The sequence below is a fragment of the Nilaparvata lugens genome, chromosome 1, assembly GCF_014356525.2.
Source record: "Nilaparvata lugens isolate BPH chromosome 1, ASM1435652v1, whole genome shotgun sequence".
NCBI classification, from domain to species: domain Eukaryota; kingdom Metazoa; phylum Arthropoda; class Insecta; order Hemiptera; family Delphacidae; genus Nilaparvata; species Nilaparvata lugens.
The window spans coordinates 12,567,431-12,585,494 of NC_052504.1; the positions used below are offsets into that span (position 1 = coordinate 12,567,431).

The 18,064-nt window shown below is 32.3% G+C and overlaps 1 protein-coding gene across 1 annotated transcript in view; it reads left to right on the plus strand.

Moving 5' to 3' along the window:
- Positions 1–17,039, plus strand: part of LOC111053487 (transformation/transcription domain-associated protein) — a 160,447-nt gene extending 143,408 nt beyond the window's left edge. Inside the window, 5 exon segments of the mRNA XM_039430392.1 lie at positions 909–1,052; positions 2,313–2,454; positions 8,522–8,718; positions 15,579–15,710; positions 16,603–17,039. Of these exon segments, the coding sequence (XP_039286326.1) occupies positions 909–1,052; positions 2,313–2,454; positions 8,522–8,718; positions 15,579–15,710; positions 16,603–16,680 (693 nt within the window). The 3' untranslated portion in view covers positions 16,681–17,039.
- Positions 17,040–18,064: the final 1,025 nt, after the last annotated feature.

Here is an 18,064-nt window from a genome sequence, read left to right on the forward strand (position 1 = left end):
ACAATTATTATAATTATCTACAAGAATACCTACGATATCATAATCTGAAAAAGAAAAACCAAGCTTAGGGTGCACTATTCCTCTTGTAGTATTGTACTATTCAAATTTCATTGTTAATGGAGTCCAAAAGGTTATGTGTATCTGCACTTGTGGCAGTGCAATCATTTTTTACTTCAAACATCTCCAAAACATCCCAGAATAAAAAGGAAATATCTGGCTTTGATGCGGGCCCCCTAGGGCCCCGGACCCGGGGGATAGAGGTTCCATATCCCCCTCCCACCAATGTGGGGGTCATGAATGCGCACATGACTTCACATATGAATACTCTTTGACAATAATTATTGACAAGTGGTATAAATTTTGGATTTAGTAATATATTAAGCATTTTAATAGTGCTACTTGAACTGTTTAATTATTGTAGGAATTACTACTACCCCCTTTATACTTTTTTGTAGCCCATTAAATGGGAGAAAACTTTGAAATTAAACGGTAGAAAACTTTGAAATTCCATTTAATGGGGCTGCAAAAAACCAAAAGACAGCCACGTAACCAGGGATGTAAATTATATAATCAGGTGCCAAAAATATTAAGGAGATAGGCCATAATTTTTCAAAACGACCTTGTCCTGAACAGTCCCCTGTACTTGTTGAATAAATTCCCAGCGAAGCCTGTTTAAGAATAAGGAATTATTTGTGACGTGCCCCTTGTCCTAGTGATGTAGGTGGCGATTTGAAATGAAATAAAAATGTACAAATTCATTAAATCATCTCTAACCTCAAAAGTGTAATGGGCATCAGCGAAAGTATAGTAAAAATAATTTTGTTTATTTATGAAATGTTCTTTTCTATTTAGAAGAGAACGGAATGATGAAGTAACCTAGTAACCAATTGTTTTATTTGTTATTACAGGCTCGGGGACAGCAAGCTGGGCACCAAGTACTCAAAGATATTCTGAAAGACATTCAGAACACTATGATACCGAGAACAATGTTCAGAGATTGGGCTGTGAAAACGTATCCTTCTGCTACGGACTACTGGACGTTCCGTAAAATGGTAAGTTTTAAATAGAGCAATCCCTCACTCTTCACTCCCATCTCCAATTTAGTAATTTCCTTATCAAGATTCTTTAGTCAAATAAAACGCTTACTACAATAGTTCATACAAACGTCAGGTTCGAACTCAATAAACCATACACACTTACGAACTCATTTACAATATTTGTTGAACGAGCGTTAGCGAGTTCTCACTCACGTCCACGTTCGAATTTCGTCGTTCTCAGTCCACGTTTGAATTAAATTTCGAAAATTGTACACAAAATAAAATAAAGAGAAAATAGAGTAAAGTTTAATAGTGCCAAGTCTTTGTCCGTCTGTTTGTATGTTCTACAATAACTTTAGAGAGAATTGATCAATCAGCTACAAATTTTGAACACGTAATCTTGGAACCTTCTTACAAGTCAAGTTCGTTGGACAGCAAAATTGACACTCTCCTTCGTCCTTTTTCAGAATTATAAAAATAACATTGAAAGTGCATACCTTTTTTCTTTATTTATCATTTAGTCAGCTGAAGAATTTATTGCATGCAATTACAGCAGTTTTTCCATTCATAAATCTTAACACATCTGAGGCTATAACTGAGATATCAATGTGTGGCTTTCGCTATTCACTTTCTCTTGAAACACTGTATCGAAATCAGTATTGAAACCTACTATCAAATTATTCTTGTGAAAAAAAAATTATCTGTTTCCATCATTTTCACAAACTCTGTATAATTAAAAGTTGCTGATTTCAAAGATTACAATACCAAAGTTCATGAACGATTTCTCCAACCCAGAGTGTCACTATTTATAGTTTTTTTTATTACTCCTTGATTGCTGTAGTTCATTTTCTTTGTTAAGAAATTAATTGATCTATTTGAAAATATGTATTTTTTCATACGTGATTTCTTGACTCTTGAGATCTAAATCTCTACTCTCGAGACTGTAATTTTTGTGAAGTTCAATTTTCCACTTGAAAAAGGAATACTGTATATTTAATGTAATCCTCTTCTCATTATACCAAGTATTAATACTGTTTCAAGTGCATACGTATGAAGAGTAGACGCTTTTTTTGGTAGTGCGGGACTTCCTAACATCATACTCCTTTAATAAATAACTTTTTCATTGAGTTATTTCCCCTCAATCTTTTTTTGTTTTAGTGATTATAATCAATTTAATTTCATAGAATGACTAGTACATTTTATTTTCTTCTAGACACTTATTTAAATAGTTTATTGCATCAAACGTATTGTAATTATGTAATTGTGTTTGCGCAGCTTACCTTGCAGCTGTCACTGGCTTGCTTCTCCGAGTACGTGCTGCATCTGACCAGACTCAATCCAGATATGATATACATACATCAAGACTCCGGACTCCTCAATATTTCCTATTTCAAATTCGACGTTGATGATAATGCGGGTAAATATTATATTTTACTTTCAATGCGTTCATAATATTATTGCATCATTTAGAATAGGAATCTCAATTAGATTCAATGCAGTATTTTTCATTGAATGAAATGTTGCTACATTAATAACAATGTAATCAGAAAAATATTATAATACATGCATGATCTTGAGTAGTCTCAGCAGATTTCCTATTCTCAACCTCTAAGGGCCGGTTTCCTACTTGGGATTTAGCTAAGTTCTAGACTCTAAACAACTGGAATCAGAAAATTGGCTTTCCGAAACGGGGCGTAGTCGTAGTCCACGTTTGAATTAAATTTCGAAAAACTTTTTCGATATCTCAAACCGTTCAGAAGATATTCTCATTATTTATTAATCAATACCTCTTATGTATTTCATTTCTGATATGCATGATATTGATTAATAATGTGAATATTCAAATTCTTTATTAAAAAAAAAATAATTATACAATCAAATGCATTCCAAAAATCAAATACAATATTGTTTCCTAATTTCTAATATGTGTTCCCTATAGGCTACCCTGTGTGGGGACACTTGAATATATATAATAAAATATTTATATACAAATTTAAATATTATATCATGAAGAACATAATAATTGAATATGGTATTATATTGAAATAAATCAATATGTCAATATTTATAATCATTCTTGCACACATTCATACGCACACACATTCACATATGCGCACACATTCATACGCACACACATTCACACATGCGCACAAACACACACACACACACATACACACACACACACACACACACACACACACACACACACACACACACACACACACACACACACACACACACACACACACACACTTACACAAAACTTAAAACTATGTACGGAGTGGTTGCTGTTTTTTTTCATATTTAGTTCAATTTTATTCATAGTTAACGTTTCGTTTTTTTTTCAAAGTGCTGAAGTAATTATACCATAAATGAATGCGTTTTGAAGAAAGATACAGTGATTGAAATTTGATACTGTCTTACTGTTTACGCATACCGGACGGGATTTGTGAGTTCAATGATCTTTGATTGTTGCAGTGTTCATGTCGTGTAATGTGTAAATTATACTAAATTTAGACCTATATTAATTTAGTAAAAAAATCATTCGGGTTGTCTAGTTGTAAAATGAATTTCTTGATTTCTTTTCTAAATAACTGACGTGACGTTATTTTCCTTGTTGTTACTGGAAGTGAATTGAATATTTTTATAGCTATGTATTTGAAGTGTCGTCTGGAATGTTCTAATCTTGGTTTTGGGAGGTTAATGTCCTGTGAATTCCTGAGGTTTAATCTTTCTCTCATCTGTTGAATATCGAAATATTTTCAGCTAAATCCAGCAATGCTTTGAATAGAAAAGAATGTCTCACTGATAATATTGACAGTTCTCTGAAGAGCATCATTGAACTATATTGTTTAGGTTTATTACAAATTATTTTTAATATATGTTTCTGACCAGTAATCACAGGTTTAATATGAACATTGTATGCACTCCCATAGCATATTATTCCATAATTTATTCTAGAACCAATAATTGCATGGTATAATTGTAACAATACTTCTTTTGGACATAACTGTCTGAGGTAATAGAACTTCCTTATGTATACAAATAACTCATTTTTTAACTTCTGTACATGATCTGACCAAGTGAGCCTACTATCCAATATGAGGCCCAGATATTTAACTGTACGTGCTTGTTTTATAGTTTCACAGTTACACAATAAATTATTCACCTGTTGCGCACAATCTAATTTATGGAAGTAAATACTAGTTAACTCCTGATCCGTGTTTTGAAGATTAAATTGTATTATATTAGATTTGTCTGTGTTGATAGTTAATTTATTTTCGCAAAACCACCACCTAAGGTGCTTAAGATCCATTTCTAATTTATTTTTAAGTTCTTGATTTGTTTTGGCCGAATAAAATATAACTGTATCGTCTGCAAAAGATGTAATCTTTCCCTGTAAGTCACCATCCGTCAAATCGTTAATAAAGACCAGGAATAAAGTACTTGATAACACTGATCCTTGAGGAATACCTATGGTAATGTCCCCGGGTTCACTCAACGTATCGTTAATTCTGACCCTTTGACTCCTATTAGATAGGTAGCATCTTAACCAATCATTGGCAATTCCTCTTACTCCTGATAAATCAAGTTTTTTTAGAAGCATGTTTTTATCAATTGCATCATATGCTTTAGATATATCAAGAAACAGAGCTGCACACTTATTATTAACACTAAAACTGTCATTTATTTTTGAAATGAGATTTTTAATTGCCGCTTCTGTACTTCTTCCTTCACGGAAACCATATTGGTTATCACTAAAAAAGTTATTATTTTTATAAAAGTTTTCAAGTCTAATCTTGAATATTTTTTCTAAAATCTTGGAAAAAACCGGTAAAAGTGAAATTGGGCGGAACTGATCTATGTTTTTACAATTGGCTTTTTAGGAATAGGTATAACTACGCTGTGTTTGAACATGCTTGGGAATTTTCCTTTGGCAATACTTAGGTTAATTAGATCGGTTAATTTGTTCAAATAATTCATGTAAGTTTTTTTAATCATGCTTGTGCTTATCCATCTACACCTGGCGAAGATTTATTTTTCAATTTTCTTATTGTACTTGCTACTTCCTCCGGATTTGTAGGGTGGAGAAAAATTGAATTTGTTGGAGAATTGTATGGAAACCTTATTTTTGATATTCTAGCAGACTCTTCCCTAGTTTGCAATGTGGTTTGTTCTAATTCATCATTCATTTTATTCACAACATTTAGAAAATAAGAATTAAACGAATTAGAAATTTTATTACTATCATGTATGCTATTTCCCTGCTCATCAACAATCAGTTTTAGTGGTTCTTTATTTTTTTTCAATCCTATTAACGCGTCAATTGTTTTCCACGTCTTTCTAATGTTTCCCTGGCTTTCTCTAAACAGTTTTGAATAATAATATTGTTTTCTTTCTCTCAGTTCATTACGTAAGTTATTTTTGAATGTATTGTATATTTGTTTTAAGTCGTCATTATTAGGTTGTTTGATAACATTCTTGTATAACTCATTTCTTAAGTTTATTTGCTTGATCAGATAACTATTTATCCATGGCGACCTATATTTCTGTGTCAAGTTATTTTCTAAAAGAAGATTTTCTTGTGAATCTTTGATAGCGTTTTTTAAAATGTCAATGAAATTTCCCCATCCCTCATCAACTGATACTGCTGGTATTTCTCTATCCCAATCAATCGATGATAAAATATTATTCAACTTCCGGTAATTGATTAGGCATATTTTTTTATAATTTGTATCTGCTTCTTCGTTGGATCTCTTCAATCCTTCAACTTTAAGTATGATTGTACTGTGATCAGTTATATCTAAATGTAGTATTTCTGGAATTAGATTAATTTTATTCAGTTTTGTTCTATTTTTGCCGGATTTTAAGTAAAGATGATCTATTAAAGAGTTGGAAAATCGGGACCTATGAGTGTAATCAGTATTGAGTGATTCAAATCCAAAACTATTCATTAAATATTTGTAATCGTCAATAATTCTGGTGTTCTGAAAAAGATCTATATTTATATCTCCCGTGAAAAAGAAAGGGACCTCATTGTTTTCGTTAATATTAAATATTTCTTCTAAGTACAAGGTTAATTCGTTAAGAAATATTTTGGTGAGTTTGATTGCAACCTGTAAGCAGCCAACAACTGAAATTCAAAATTATTATATGAACAAGATATATGTACACAGTCCGCTGAAATAAAAACTATTGTCTTTGTTTTGAACGTTATCTCACTGCTTATATAAACCAAAGTTCCTCCTGCTCTGTAGTTATGATTGAAATTACCATGTACGGAATAGCCCTCTATATGATATAAGTCTATTTCATTCTCTAGTATCCATATTTCTGTCAAGACTATTATTAGAGGGTTGTTTTCTAATTTCCTCATTTGCACTAAGAATAAATCGAAATTACTTCGCAGACTGCGTATATTTTGATGAATAATTAGTGTTTCTCTGCTACTTATCTCTGATGACATTTTTATTTACGGTACTGACACTGTTATTTTCTTGGTTACTTGGCAAACTAGAAAATTGTACACAAAATAAAGTAAAGAAAAAATAGTGTAAAGTTTCAGCTATTTTGAATTATTTAGGGATGTTTCATTTAGTCAAGGAAAAACGTTTCCAATTATATAAATGAGAAAATAAAGATTATCTTAAAAACTACGACTACGCCCCGTTTCGGAAAGCCAATTTTCTGACTCCTGCTGTTTGAAGTCCAGAACTTGGCTAGATCCCAAAGCTCGGAAACCGGCCCTAAGTGTCGCTTTCTCCAAAGTTGGTTTAACTATTAAACCCGTTCAATCAATGTATGGTCGCATTTATTATAATGTGTTTCAATTGATTCAGCTGATGGTTTAAACTAGAATTCTATTTCAACTTTTCTGGAGAAAGCAAACATAAGTCAGTTTCTCGCAATAGATTAGTCTATAATAAATTATGATATCACTTACTGTGAAGATCTATCAAGTCAACTCTATTGAAGATCTATCAATTCAACTCTATTGAAGTGAAGTATTGTAGAAGTAGAATATTACAAAGAAGACGATCGTTGAAGTATTGTTTACTCTCATTTACTGTTTAAAGTTTCTATCTGCAGTGAGGTCCACGTTATAATGGAAGTATACGATTGACATTGGTGTTGCTATCCTTTTTTATCATTTGACAAAGCAGATAGCACTATCCTTTCAAGCTCCGCAACGTTGCCAGATCGTTTTTCAACAATTTAGATTAATCATTGAAATATTTAATATCAATTATGAAATATATTATTAAATTATTTAAACATATATTTTCTTGACGAATAAAATATGATTTATTATTTTTAACATGAACAGATATACCGGCATCAACTATTTTCCATAGAAGGCAGTGGAAAGGCAGAGAATCGGCAACACTGTTCTACTATCTTCATTCACTGCCATTATAACTTGGACCCTCACTTTAGACTCTATTATTCTATGTCACATGGAAAAATGTAATGTTTGTACATGTGTTGAGTACTTATAATCGAGTCACAATCTGCATGCTATTGTAATGCATACTACAATGATAGAATGCACAAAAGTTATTATCGTGCTGTTAAGTAATTATTGAATAGTACTATAGAAATTAATAACTCATATTATTTTGCTACTCATAACCGCCAAATATACTGTAGTTTGGATTAGTTCCTTATCTTAAACTCATAAAAATCTCCAAAACGCCTTTCGATTTCCCCAATTATTTCTATACTGTTTCAAAATCGAGTTCTCGACATTTTTGAAGAAAGTTAATAGACTCTTAACGTTATTATTAGTGAATTTATCACTAAAGAATATTTCCAGTTCTTATCTTGAAGAATTGAATTTCTGTCTGAAAAATAATGAATCTGACCCGATCGCACAAACGCCTGTGAAATTTGAATCATGATTAAATACCACAAGAACCAATTAGAGATGGCTTTTTCCACGATTAAAATGTAACGGGCTTTTGTACAACTGGGGCTAAGTGTCTACTTTTATCTCCTTTGTTTATTCATTCAATCTTGAAAATTGCAATCTGTTAATGTACGCTTCTTCTTCTTCTTCTTCATCATCATATAGGGTCGGCATTTCCCTCCTTCAGCCGACTCCTCCACAAAATCCTGTCCATCTCCTCCCCGTGACTCCATCCCCTCTCTCGCAGATCCGCCTCCACTCAGACATCTGTCTCTCCACCTCATCCTTGGCCTTCCTCGCCCTCTCCTGCCACCCAGATCCAATTCCAGCACCCTTCGTCCCACATAATCGCATTAGTTAGATTCGCCCAGAACGCATTAGATTCGAGAGTTATCAAAATTATCAACAAAATAAACCTATTGTTTTTAATTCTTGAATATGTATATTCATCTTCTAGTAATTTATTTATTTAATCATTCAGAATTACACAACTTGCAGAAAAGTACCACAGGAATGAATGAATTAAATTGACTTCAATTCAATTAAATTAATTGAATGAATTGATGTGTGGCAGGTGTACTGGACTCGAATAGGCCGGTGCCGTTCCGTCTGACGCCGAACCTGATGGAGCTACTGACCGAGACGGGTGTGAATGGACCTTTGTCGGCGAGCATCATCGCATCGGCGCGCTGCTTCATGCATCCCAACTTCAAGGTGCAGACCATTCTCAGGGCCATACTCAGGGACGAAATGATCATGTCCTACAAAAAGGTAACAACTCCCTCCTACAACTCCCTTAATACAATCACAATGCTATTTGAAACTATTTGATGCTATAAATAAAAATATAAATCTCAGCACCCTTTTAAATTATTTTGTCACAACATGTTTCGGACATTAATGCCATTTTCAAGTCAAAAATTAAAATGACTTGAAAATGTCATTTTAATGCCATTAATGCCAAATTGTCAATTTAACGCTATTTTCAAGTCAAAAATGAAAATTACTTGAAAATTTCATTTTCATTTTTGACTTGAAAATGGCATTAATGTCCTAAACATGTTGTGACTAAATAATTTGAAAGGGTACTGAGATTTATATTAGAATTATCCCAAAGAAAAAATACAATATTCGATGCTATTTTAATTAATATCATAGATTTGCTAATCCATGAAGATTGCAAGTAAAGTACAGTAGAACTCTCAGGCTCAACTCAAACTTACGCGACTCAGGTCGAGTAGAGACTGCAACTCTAGTCTCTTATCGATGCAGCATGTGTTTTCAAATAATGACGTCGTGGAGACTAGAATTCAATTCAATTTAAATTGAATTGAATTCTAGTCTCCACGACGTCATTATTTGAAAACACATGCTGCATCGATAAGAGACTAGAGTTGCAGTCTCTACTCGACCTGAGTCGCGTAAGTTTGAGTTGAGCCTGAGATTTCTACTGTACTTTACTTGCAATCTTCATGGATTAGCAAATCTATGATATTAATTAAAATAGCATCGAATATTGTATTTTTTCTTTGGGATAATTCTAATATAAATCTCAGTACCCTTTCAAATTATTTAGTCACAACATGTTTAGGACATTAATGCCATTTTCAAGTCAAAAATGAAAATGAAATTTTCAAGTAATTTTCATTTTTGACTTGAAAATAGCGTTAAATTGACAATTTGGCATTAATGGCATTAAAATGACATTTTCAAGTCATTTTAATTTTTGACTTGAAAATGGCATTAATGTCCGAAACATGTTGTGACAAAATAATTTAAAAGGGTGCTGAGATTTATATTTTTATTTATAGCATCAAATAGTTTCAAATAGCATTGTGATTGTATTAAGGGAGTTGTAGGAGGGAGTTGTTACCTTTTTGTAGGACATGATCATTTCGTCCCTGAGTATGGCCCTGAGAATGGTCTGCACCTTGAAGTTGGGATGCATGAAGCAGCGCGCCGATGCGATGATGCTCGCCGACAAAGGTCCATTCACACCCGTCTCGGTCAGTAGCTCCATCAGGTTCGGCGTCAGACGGAACGGCACCGGCCTATTCGAGTCCAGTACACCTGCCACACATCAATTCATTCAATTAATTTAATTGAATTGAAGTCAATTTAATTCATTCATTCCTGTGGTACTTTTCTGCAAGTTGTGTAATTCTGAATGATTAAATAAATAAATTACTAGAAGATGAATATACATATTCAAGAATTAAAAACAATAGGTTTATTTTGTTGATAATTTTGATAACTCTCGAATCTAATGCGTTCTGGGCGAATCTAACTAATGCGATTATGTGGGACGAAGGATGCAGGATTTGGATCTGGGTGGCAGGAGAGGGCGAGGAAGGCCAAGGATGAGGTGGAGAGACAGATGTCTGAGTGGAGGAGGATCTGCGAGAGAGGGGATGGAGTCACGGGGAGGAGATGGACAGGATTTTTGGAGGAGTCGGCTGAAGGAGGGAAATGCCGACCCTATATGATTGGGCCCAATCATATAGGTCGGCATTTCCCTCCTTCAGCCGACTCCTCCAAAAATCCTGTCCATCTCCTCCCCGTGACTCCATCCCCTCTCTCGCAGATCCTCCTCCACTCAGACATCTGTCTCTCCACCTCATCCTTGGCCTTCCTCGCCCTCTCCTGCCACCCAGATCCAAATCCTGCATCCTTCGTCCCACATAATCGCATTAGTTAGATTCGCCCAGAACGCATTAGATTCGAGAGTTATCAAACTTCAATCAATACCAAACATTTCTATGATTCTTAACTTTTGTAATGGCAAAAATTATTTTCAATTTTTTCAGTTATTACAATGAATCATTGTAATATGATTGTTGTGCAAGCATGTTGTCCCAACAAATTTCCCTCTCTATTCCTAGTAAATCAATATGATTTGAATGTAAACAGAGATCGAGGATCACAGTATTTACAATAGATGAACTTTAATATAATGGAATTGTTCAATAAACAGGGAAAAAGTATAGAAATGTGAATAAGGAAAATTATTTCATTCTTTCTGTGTTGCTTTGGAAACGTTATTGTTTAAACGATATTCTGACTTGAATAATAAATAGGGGTTGAATGATGGCAATTATTTTAGATTAGTTAGTGACTTGGAAGCCTGATTGCTTTCTTATCATTTAATGACTGTGTTCATTACCATGAACGATGTCTTCAAATATGAACAAACGTAAAATTAATTTGTATTCTAAATGTCTGTATAATTTGGGATAGCTATATTTAGATACTCAACATATTCATGGCTAGACTGGAAAGTTTGCACAATGTAGGTTCATAGCTCATTATTATAATTTTTTATCAAAGAATATAAAACCAAAGGTCATAATCTAATTTTTGTAAAATATCTTGTTGCTGTGAGATTATTCATATTCAATAATTATTATTATCACCCTTTCTATTTCCTACGCACAAGCGTGGGGTATAAGTGGACATCAACCTCAGCAAAAACAAGAAAAATGACTAGCAATTTCTTTCCAATATTTAATCTTGAGAATTTTTTCTATTATAATTAGTTAATAGTTTTCCGCCTCTGGCATCTCATGACTTGAGAAATTACATAACACTGTCATAAAATTGATAAAAAGTTGTTGAACTGTGTTTATTATCGTTGAATTGTGCAGACGTTTCTCAGACAGTCCATCTGAAATGTATTGAACCTTTGGTCACTGATAAATTTCCTCTTTCAAATTTTATTATCAATAACATTCTTTGCCAAACAATAAAATACGCTTTCTCATTATTTTTATTATGTATTCGAAAAATCTATCCGGACACACTTCTTATCGTTTTTCAATTACACCATGAACACTCATGAATCATAATTCATTATCATAAGAAAATATAACTAGTACTTTTCCCTCTATTCTATCGAGAGAATAATATTCATTCCTAGAGGAAACTGTACATTTTAAAGATCAAAGTTCAACTATTTTTCCACAATCATATTGAACATTTTTTTAAATTGAAAAACCTTCAGCATTATCAATTTGAATGGGACATTATGAGAATGTAGGTCAATTGTGATTTTCAAGATAATCACATTACATTGGAATTTGGATAGCACGTGTTATTTTTTTTAACATCTTTATTGCCCATAAAAACAAAATACAAAATAAAAACTTACAAAATAAATATTCTATTATAATATTATGCTATTTTACAAATAAATTAAAATTACATGGCACCACCCAGCAAGGGTAAAACCCTGACCGCTGTGTGAGAGTATCAGCTATTTAGACAATATAAAAATTTATTTACTAATAATCAAAGCTACAAAAAATCGAAGTTAACAATAAACTACTAGTAATTATAATATTTGACTGATGTCGAAGAAAAATTTTTGTATCACCCCACTTATTTATGTGTTCCATCCTCTGTCTACCCCTATTAGAAAGAGATTCTGACAATGCATTTGGCATGATATTTATTATTTTTGAGCTAAGATACCCCAATTGTCTTCGCACTATTGTCAAATCTGAATAGTTAATATTATAAATTTTATGAGATGTAACTCGCAGGTTATACATAGAAACGTTATTATTCACTGTAAATTCATCCTTCCTCATCCATGCATAGTAGAGAAGTTTCTTTATATAAATTTGACGTACTGTCATCACTTTAAATTCGGCAAATGTTTCACTACTAGAAAAAGCCCTTGGCTTATTAAGAATTGCTTTTATTATCATTTTTTGAAATGTAAAAATTTTATTCATGAAAACATCATACGCTCCTCCCCATACCACTAACCCATATTGCAGCACCGATTGAACATAGACAAATTATTGTTATTGTTTTATCAATTCGAGAAAAATCATTCTTATTAAATCGTATCACTCCATATTATTAATAATAGTGAATAATTAAATTCAATCAAACGAGTTTGAATCCAAAGCGCAACCACCCTATTTGGTATTTTATTAGCAACAATATTTGTCAAAGTAGTAGTTATTGATGGTGATGTTGTGAAATCTCCATAATAAGAAAACAAAGATATTGTCAAATTGTCAGATATTATAGTGAAATTTGAAATATCTTTGTTTTCTTATTATTTTGTCAAGAAATTTCGTCATCATTACTATTCATTAATTTTTACTCAATTTTTAACATTAATTTTTTTTACAAAATAAAAATGAAACCGGCACATATAAAGCTGCTAACCTTTCTTTTGGTTCACACCGCTTGTAGTTTGGTTCAGTATTATGTTAGAAGAAACTTTCATTGGTTATTCAGAATTCTTCAATGTGTTTAGCTTGGTTGCACAACATTCTGTTGAATTTTAACTGTGATCAAGTGCTAATTAAATATATTTCTTACGCTTCCCTGATTGGTTCTCGTGGCATTTAATCACTGTTGAAATACATCATACCTTTGTGCAACTGGGTCTTCGTATTATTCCGAATTTTCAATTCTTTGTTTTTAAAAGTTATTCAACAAAGCTATTTTCAACTGTTGAATACTACTATTGAGTACTATTAGAGCATACTGAATGATTGAGAGAAGGCGATTCAATTATTTGCATACAATAGTGTTCTAATGAAAGTTAATTCAGTTTGTTTACCATTCCAAAACTCTAATTTTACTTTCACCATCGGGATAAAGTTATCGTGTTAATAGGCATTGTGAATACTTGACATACGCGGTATTTCTTTTTCACTCAAAGTTTTATTCAATGATATCACTTACATGACAAATTCCATTATACAAATGATATTACAGATCATTGAATACTTAAGAAAAATCTTGTCTGCAAACAGGAGTGAAATACATTCAGAACTCAACTAAAAATGCTTATCTATAAACTCGAATGAAAACTTCATTTCTTCATTCAAAACATCAATCAGTATTAAAATCCCATATAAATTGGAGAGTAATTTTGAATTTAGTCTACGATACTTGAATTAAAAAACAAGTTGGAAACTTGCTTGCTTGAACTTGATAAGACACAAGGTCAACTGGTTTATTGAGAGATTGGATAGTTAATTATTGGTTCAGTAATTCAGTAAGCCTATGTACTATTGTCTAATAAAAACTCATGCATCATATTTAACACTCTCTTCCTAATATATTGTTATAAAAAGAAGAAGAAAGCTGGTTTCGTACAAACAGTGAGAGTGAAAATATAACCAATATGTTCTTATGGGATTATTCATACGCGCTAGGCCGGGCTGAATGGGAATAGTCATATTAGTACTCGTGGGATTTATATTTTCACTGTTCACTGTCACTGTTGTAGGCGAATCCAGCTTGAAGCCTGATTCTCTTATTAAAAATATGTTTTTCAACTGACATACAAATTCACATTATTGAAAACAAATAACATTTTTGTGTTACTTACAAACAGTTAATAACAACACTAAAATTTATTACTGCTAATCATCGAATTTTGAGGCATTTTATATTTGTACTAAATCCTTTTCCACCTTATTGTTAAGCTGCGTTTACTCCGGAGTTAATAACACGTGTTTTGAACAGAAAATTCCGTGTTATTGAAGAAAATGTTATTAACATCAGTTAATTACAAAAATGTTGAAAACTTTTGTCATTAAGTCCGGTGTAAACGCAGCTTCTGAGTTTTAAAAATTGTCAATGCTTTAATAAATACTTTGAAGTTAGCTCGGATAATAGAAGAATAATTACTGTAAAGATTGTATATCAATTATTGAATGTGATGTAGGGCATACGATGTTAGCAGTGTTAGCTTTGTAATATCCTACTATTCGTAAATTTCTCCTACTTTCTTCAAAGGTCATGTGACGAAACACACATTGCCTAGGCCTCTCACTCGTTCTCTCTCTCTTTTTTTTCCATCCATCTACCTGACAACTCTCTTCTTGGTGTTAATCTCCCTATTTGCAAAGCTTAGATTCCAAACTTGTTTGATATTTATAGAAAGTTGAAAGCAGTTTACTCTTTAATAGAGAGGTAATCAGATTTCTCTCTCCAACGGTGTTGATGCCATTCATATATCCTGCTTAAATTATGTAGATAGATTCCACTTGTAACCGGTTTTTTCTGTTTATTTTTAATTCACAGAACGAGTTACTTGTTTTTCGAACTTGGTGGAGTGGAAGTATTTAATTTTGCATCCAATAAAATGTTTTCATATTTTATTCCATTCCAATAAATTAAATACTTGAGTTAAAAGCATTATGTTTTGGCAAATAATCTCAATATTCTTAAGAGTTGGAAAGGAAAATAATAGAATACCGGTACATTCTTATGTTAGACAACATGATGAGGAGCATTATCACATTCGTTTGAATTTTATCCAATAACTGAAAAATATATTTTAATAACAAGAACAAAGTACAGTACCACGAATTACTAATCATAGTTTCGTGTATTGTGCATCAGTTTGCTGCATTCACCCTTCTGTTGGTATTTTTTTTAAACATGAACAACTTTTCTACCAGGAAATAAAATGGTTGAATTATGATTAAGAATTTTAAGAAGTTATCAAATTCTATGAATTAGATGAAGAATTAGACTAATGAAACATTTAAAATAAAAGTTTCTTAAGGCTTAAACTCAATTAATATAGAATGAATTTTTAGTTTATTTGAAAAATAACAGCTTTTAGAAATTTATTGTTTTTTGTCGCTTTTCAGAAACATGAGGCAGTGTGTGAGAACTTGAGTGAGGTTCCTGGAGAGGCAATAATAACAATGGTGACAAAAGCAGTCACTGCAATTAGTCAAAGACTGAATAGTTTGGCGTCCTTCGAGGGAACAGAAAGTGAGGTGAGATTGTTAGTTATATTGGTTGGGAAATTATCGCGGTATTCCATTGTGTTTCTTCATCTATTCCCAGTTTAGTAATTCGAATTACATCTGAGAATAGAGACCATAATATTATAGTGTCTATAAACTATATTACAGTTTCCTTTCATAGTTTTGTAACTAAAAGTTATGAGTCTTATGCCTGATTAATGACTCTCAGTACTGGGATATGATTGACAGCTGCCCGTTATTTTACTCTTTGAGAACAAAGATAGAGCGCAGCCAGTTCTCTCTCTCTCTCTCAGGGTTGTGTGGCGGAGAAGACTTGGTGTCCTAACTCCGCCACAATCAATCTCTATTGAAGAAATTTGCCCACTTAAAATTTAACTGCTCCTACAGTGAAATGCAAGTAAATCAATTCAATCTTATAAAAGAGTTGATGTTGATTGTATTGACAATGGTTGCAGTTTGCAAATCAGTTCAAATTCTATTGTTTCGACTCAATTAAAAATAATTATTACAAGTAAAAGCTTCAGTTGTTGTTTTATTAGTGTTTTGAATAGATGGTATTTGGTACAGCATTTCTATACAATATACACCAATCTTAAAAGTTGCTATACTATAATGTTGATTACTAATAATCGAAATCAGTGTGTGGCTACAAATACTACTAATTATTTTAATTACATTTATAACTACAAAGAATTACTAGTACCCTTGTATTATTCTATTTCCGACACGACTAGATTTTGGGTATAATATGCCACTATTAAGTGTCAAACCCGAAGCTAGTCTTGCCTGAAATGAAATAATATAAGGATACTAGTAATCTTGGTAATTAAACTTTCAAAGATTCCTACAAAAATGATTATTTAATATGCAATCAATATTGTATTGTTATTTATTATTACAGGTTATGGCACTCGTAATGGCTGCGAAAAGTAGTGATAACTTATGCAGGATGGACCCTGCTTGGCATCCATGGTTGTAAATCCCTCCTATATCTCATTCTAATTCATAGGAAAGTTGAACTGACTGCAGAACATAAAATTATGTTCTTCTATGTTTTAAAAGTTGGTATATTATCAGTAATTTTAGTTTGTCATGTATATTTAGAGCTCATTTTACGTAATATGTGTATTTTAATTTGTATGTATTTATGAAGCATTAATATTGTAAGTTTTAAAATTATTTTTATATGTTTGAAATTATCTATTGACCAAGTTAGGGCTGAATATTACGTACAGCACTCAAACATAATTGACTCTCTATGCTTTAGTTTTGATCATATCATACTATTTTAGAAATTTTGTAAAAACCAATTATAAACATTTGACTAGCATATACAAATTGTTGTTTTTCATTATAAGTTTTCTTCTTATATTCTGGTAGTCTTAAATACATGGTGATTGGGCATAACAAACTTGAGTAGCATTGTTCAAGAATATATTTGAAGTACTCAATTGTTATGAAAAGAAACTCAGATAATTTTTATCGTACCCCAAATTTTCTCAAGGTACTTGGAATTGATTGCATCATTTGGCTATTTTAAGTTTTAGAATTTTGAAAAGTTACTTTATAAGTAAAGTGGATAAGATATGTAACAAGTTCCTGGCGCGTATCATGATAACATTTTATGATAACGATAAATTCTATTTTGCATTCCAGTGGAAAAGAATAGACAATTAACTAGAAGTTACGCAGCATTATCGCGATACGGTAGTCGACTAGACCGCGTTAAAGTGGTATCTCATTATTTTATATATTTTTTGAATGCACATTGATATTGTGGAACTTGTCCATAATTGAAAAACACTGTTTCTTTATGTCAATAATAATAATACTGAGGGTGATGCCCACATAACCTCATAGGCTTGTGCGTTGGTAATGAGTGAGAGGGATAATGATGAGAGATGACTACTTTTAAAGTAGTCGGGACCGACGACTTATCGTCTCCTCCGAAAGACGGGAAATCCACTTTATTAAATTAACTTGCACTAATGCAGTTTCGTGTTGAAACCAACACATCTTCAGTTGACAACAAAGACAATGTTTTTCAATTTTGTAATTTCGCTATGTCAAGTCTCAACTTCAATTAAGACTATGTTAAGTCTTTATCAATGTTAATAAACAATAAAAACTTCATTATTTATTCTAAAAATCAAAACATAATTTATCATGTTGTCTTTCGACAATAGCTATTTATGTATTAAGTGTAATGCGCGACTTTATCGCTCGCGCAAAACAGTGCGACGCGAAGCGGAGCGTGATAATTTTGCAAGAGCGATAAAGAAGCATTACGCGCGAATTACATACAAAATTTTTTCTACAACTGCCCAAACCTGTTAACTTACTTATATCTGGCGGAGTTAATA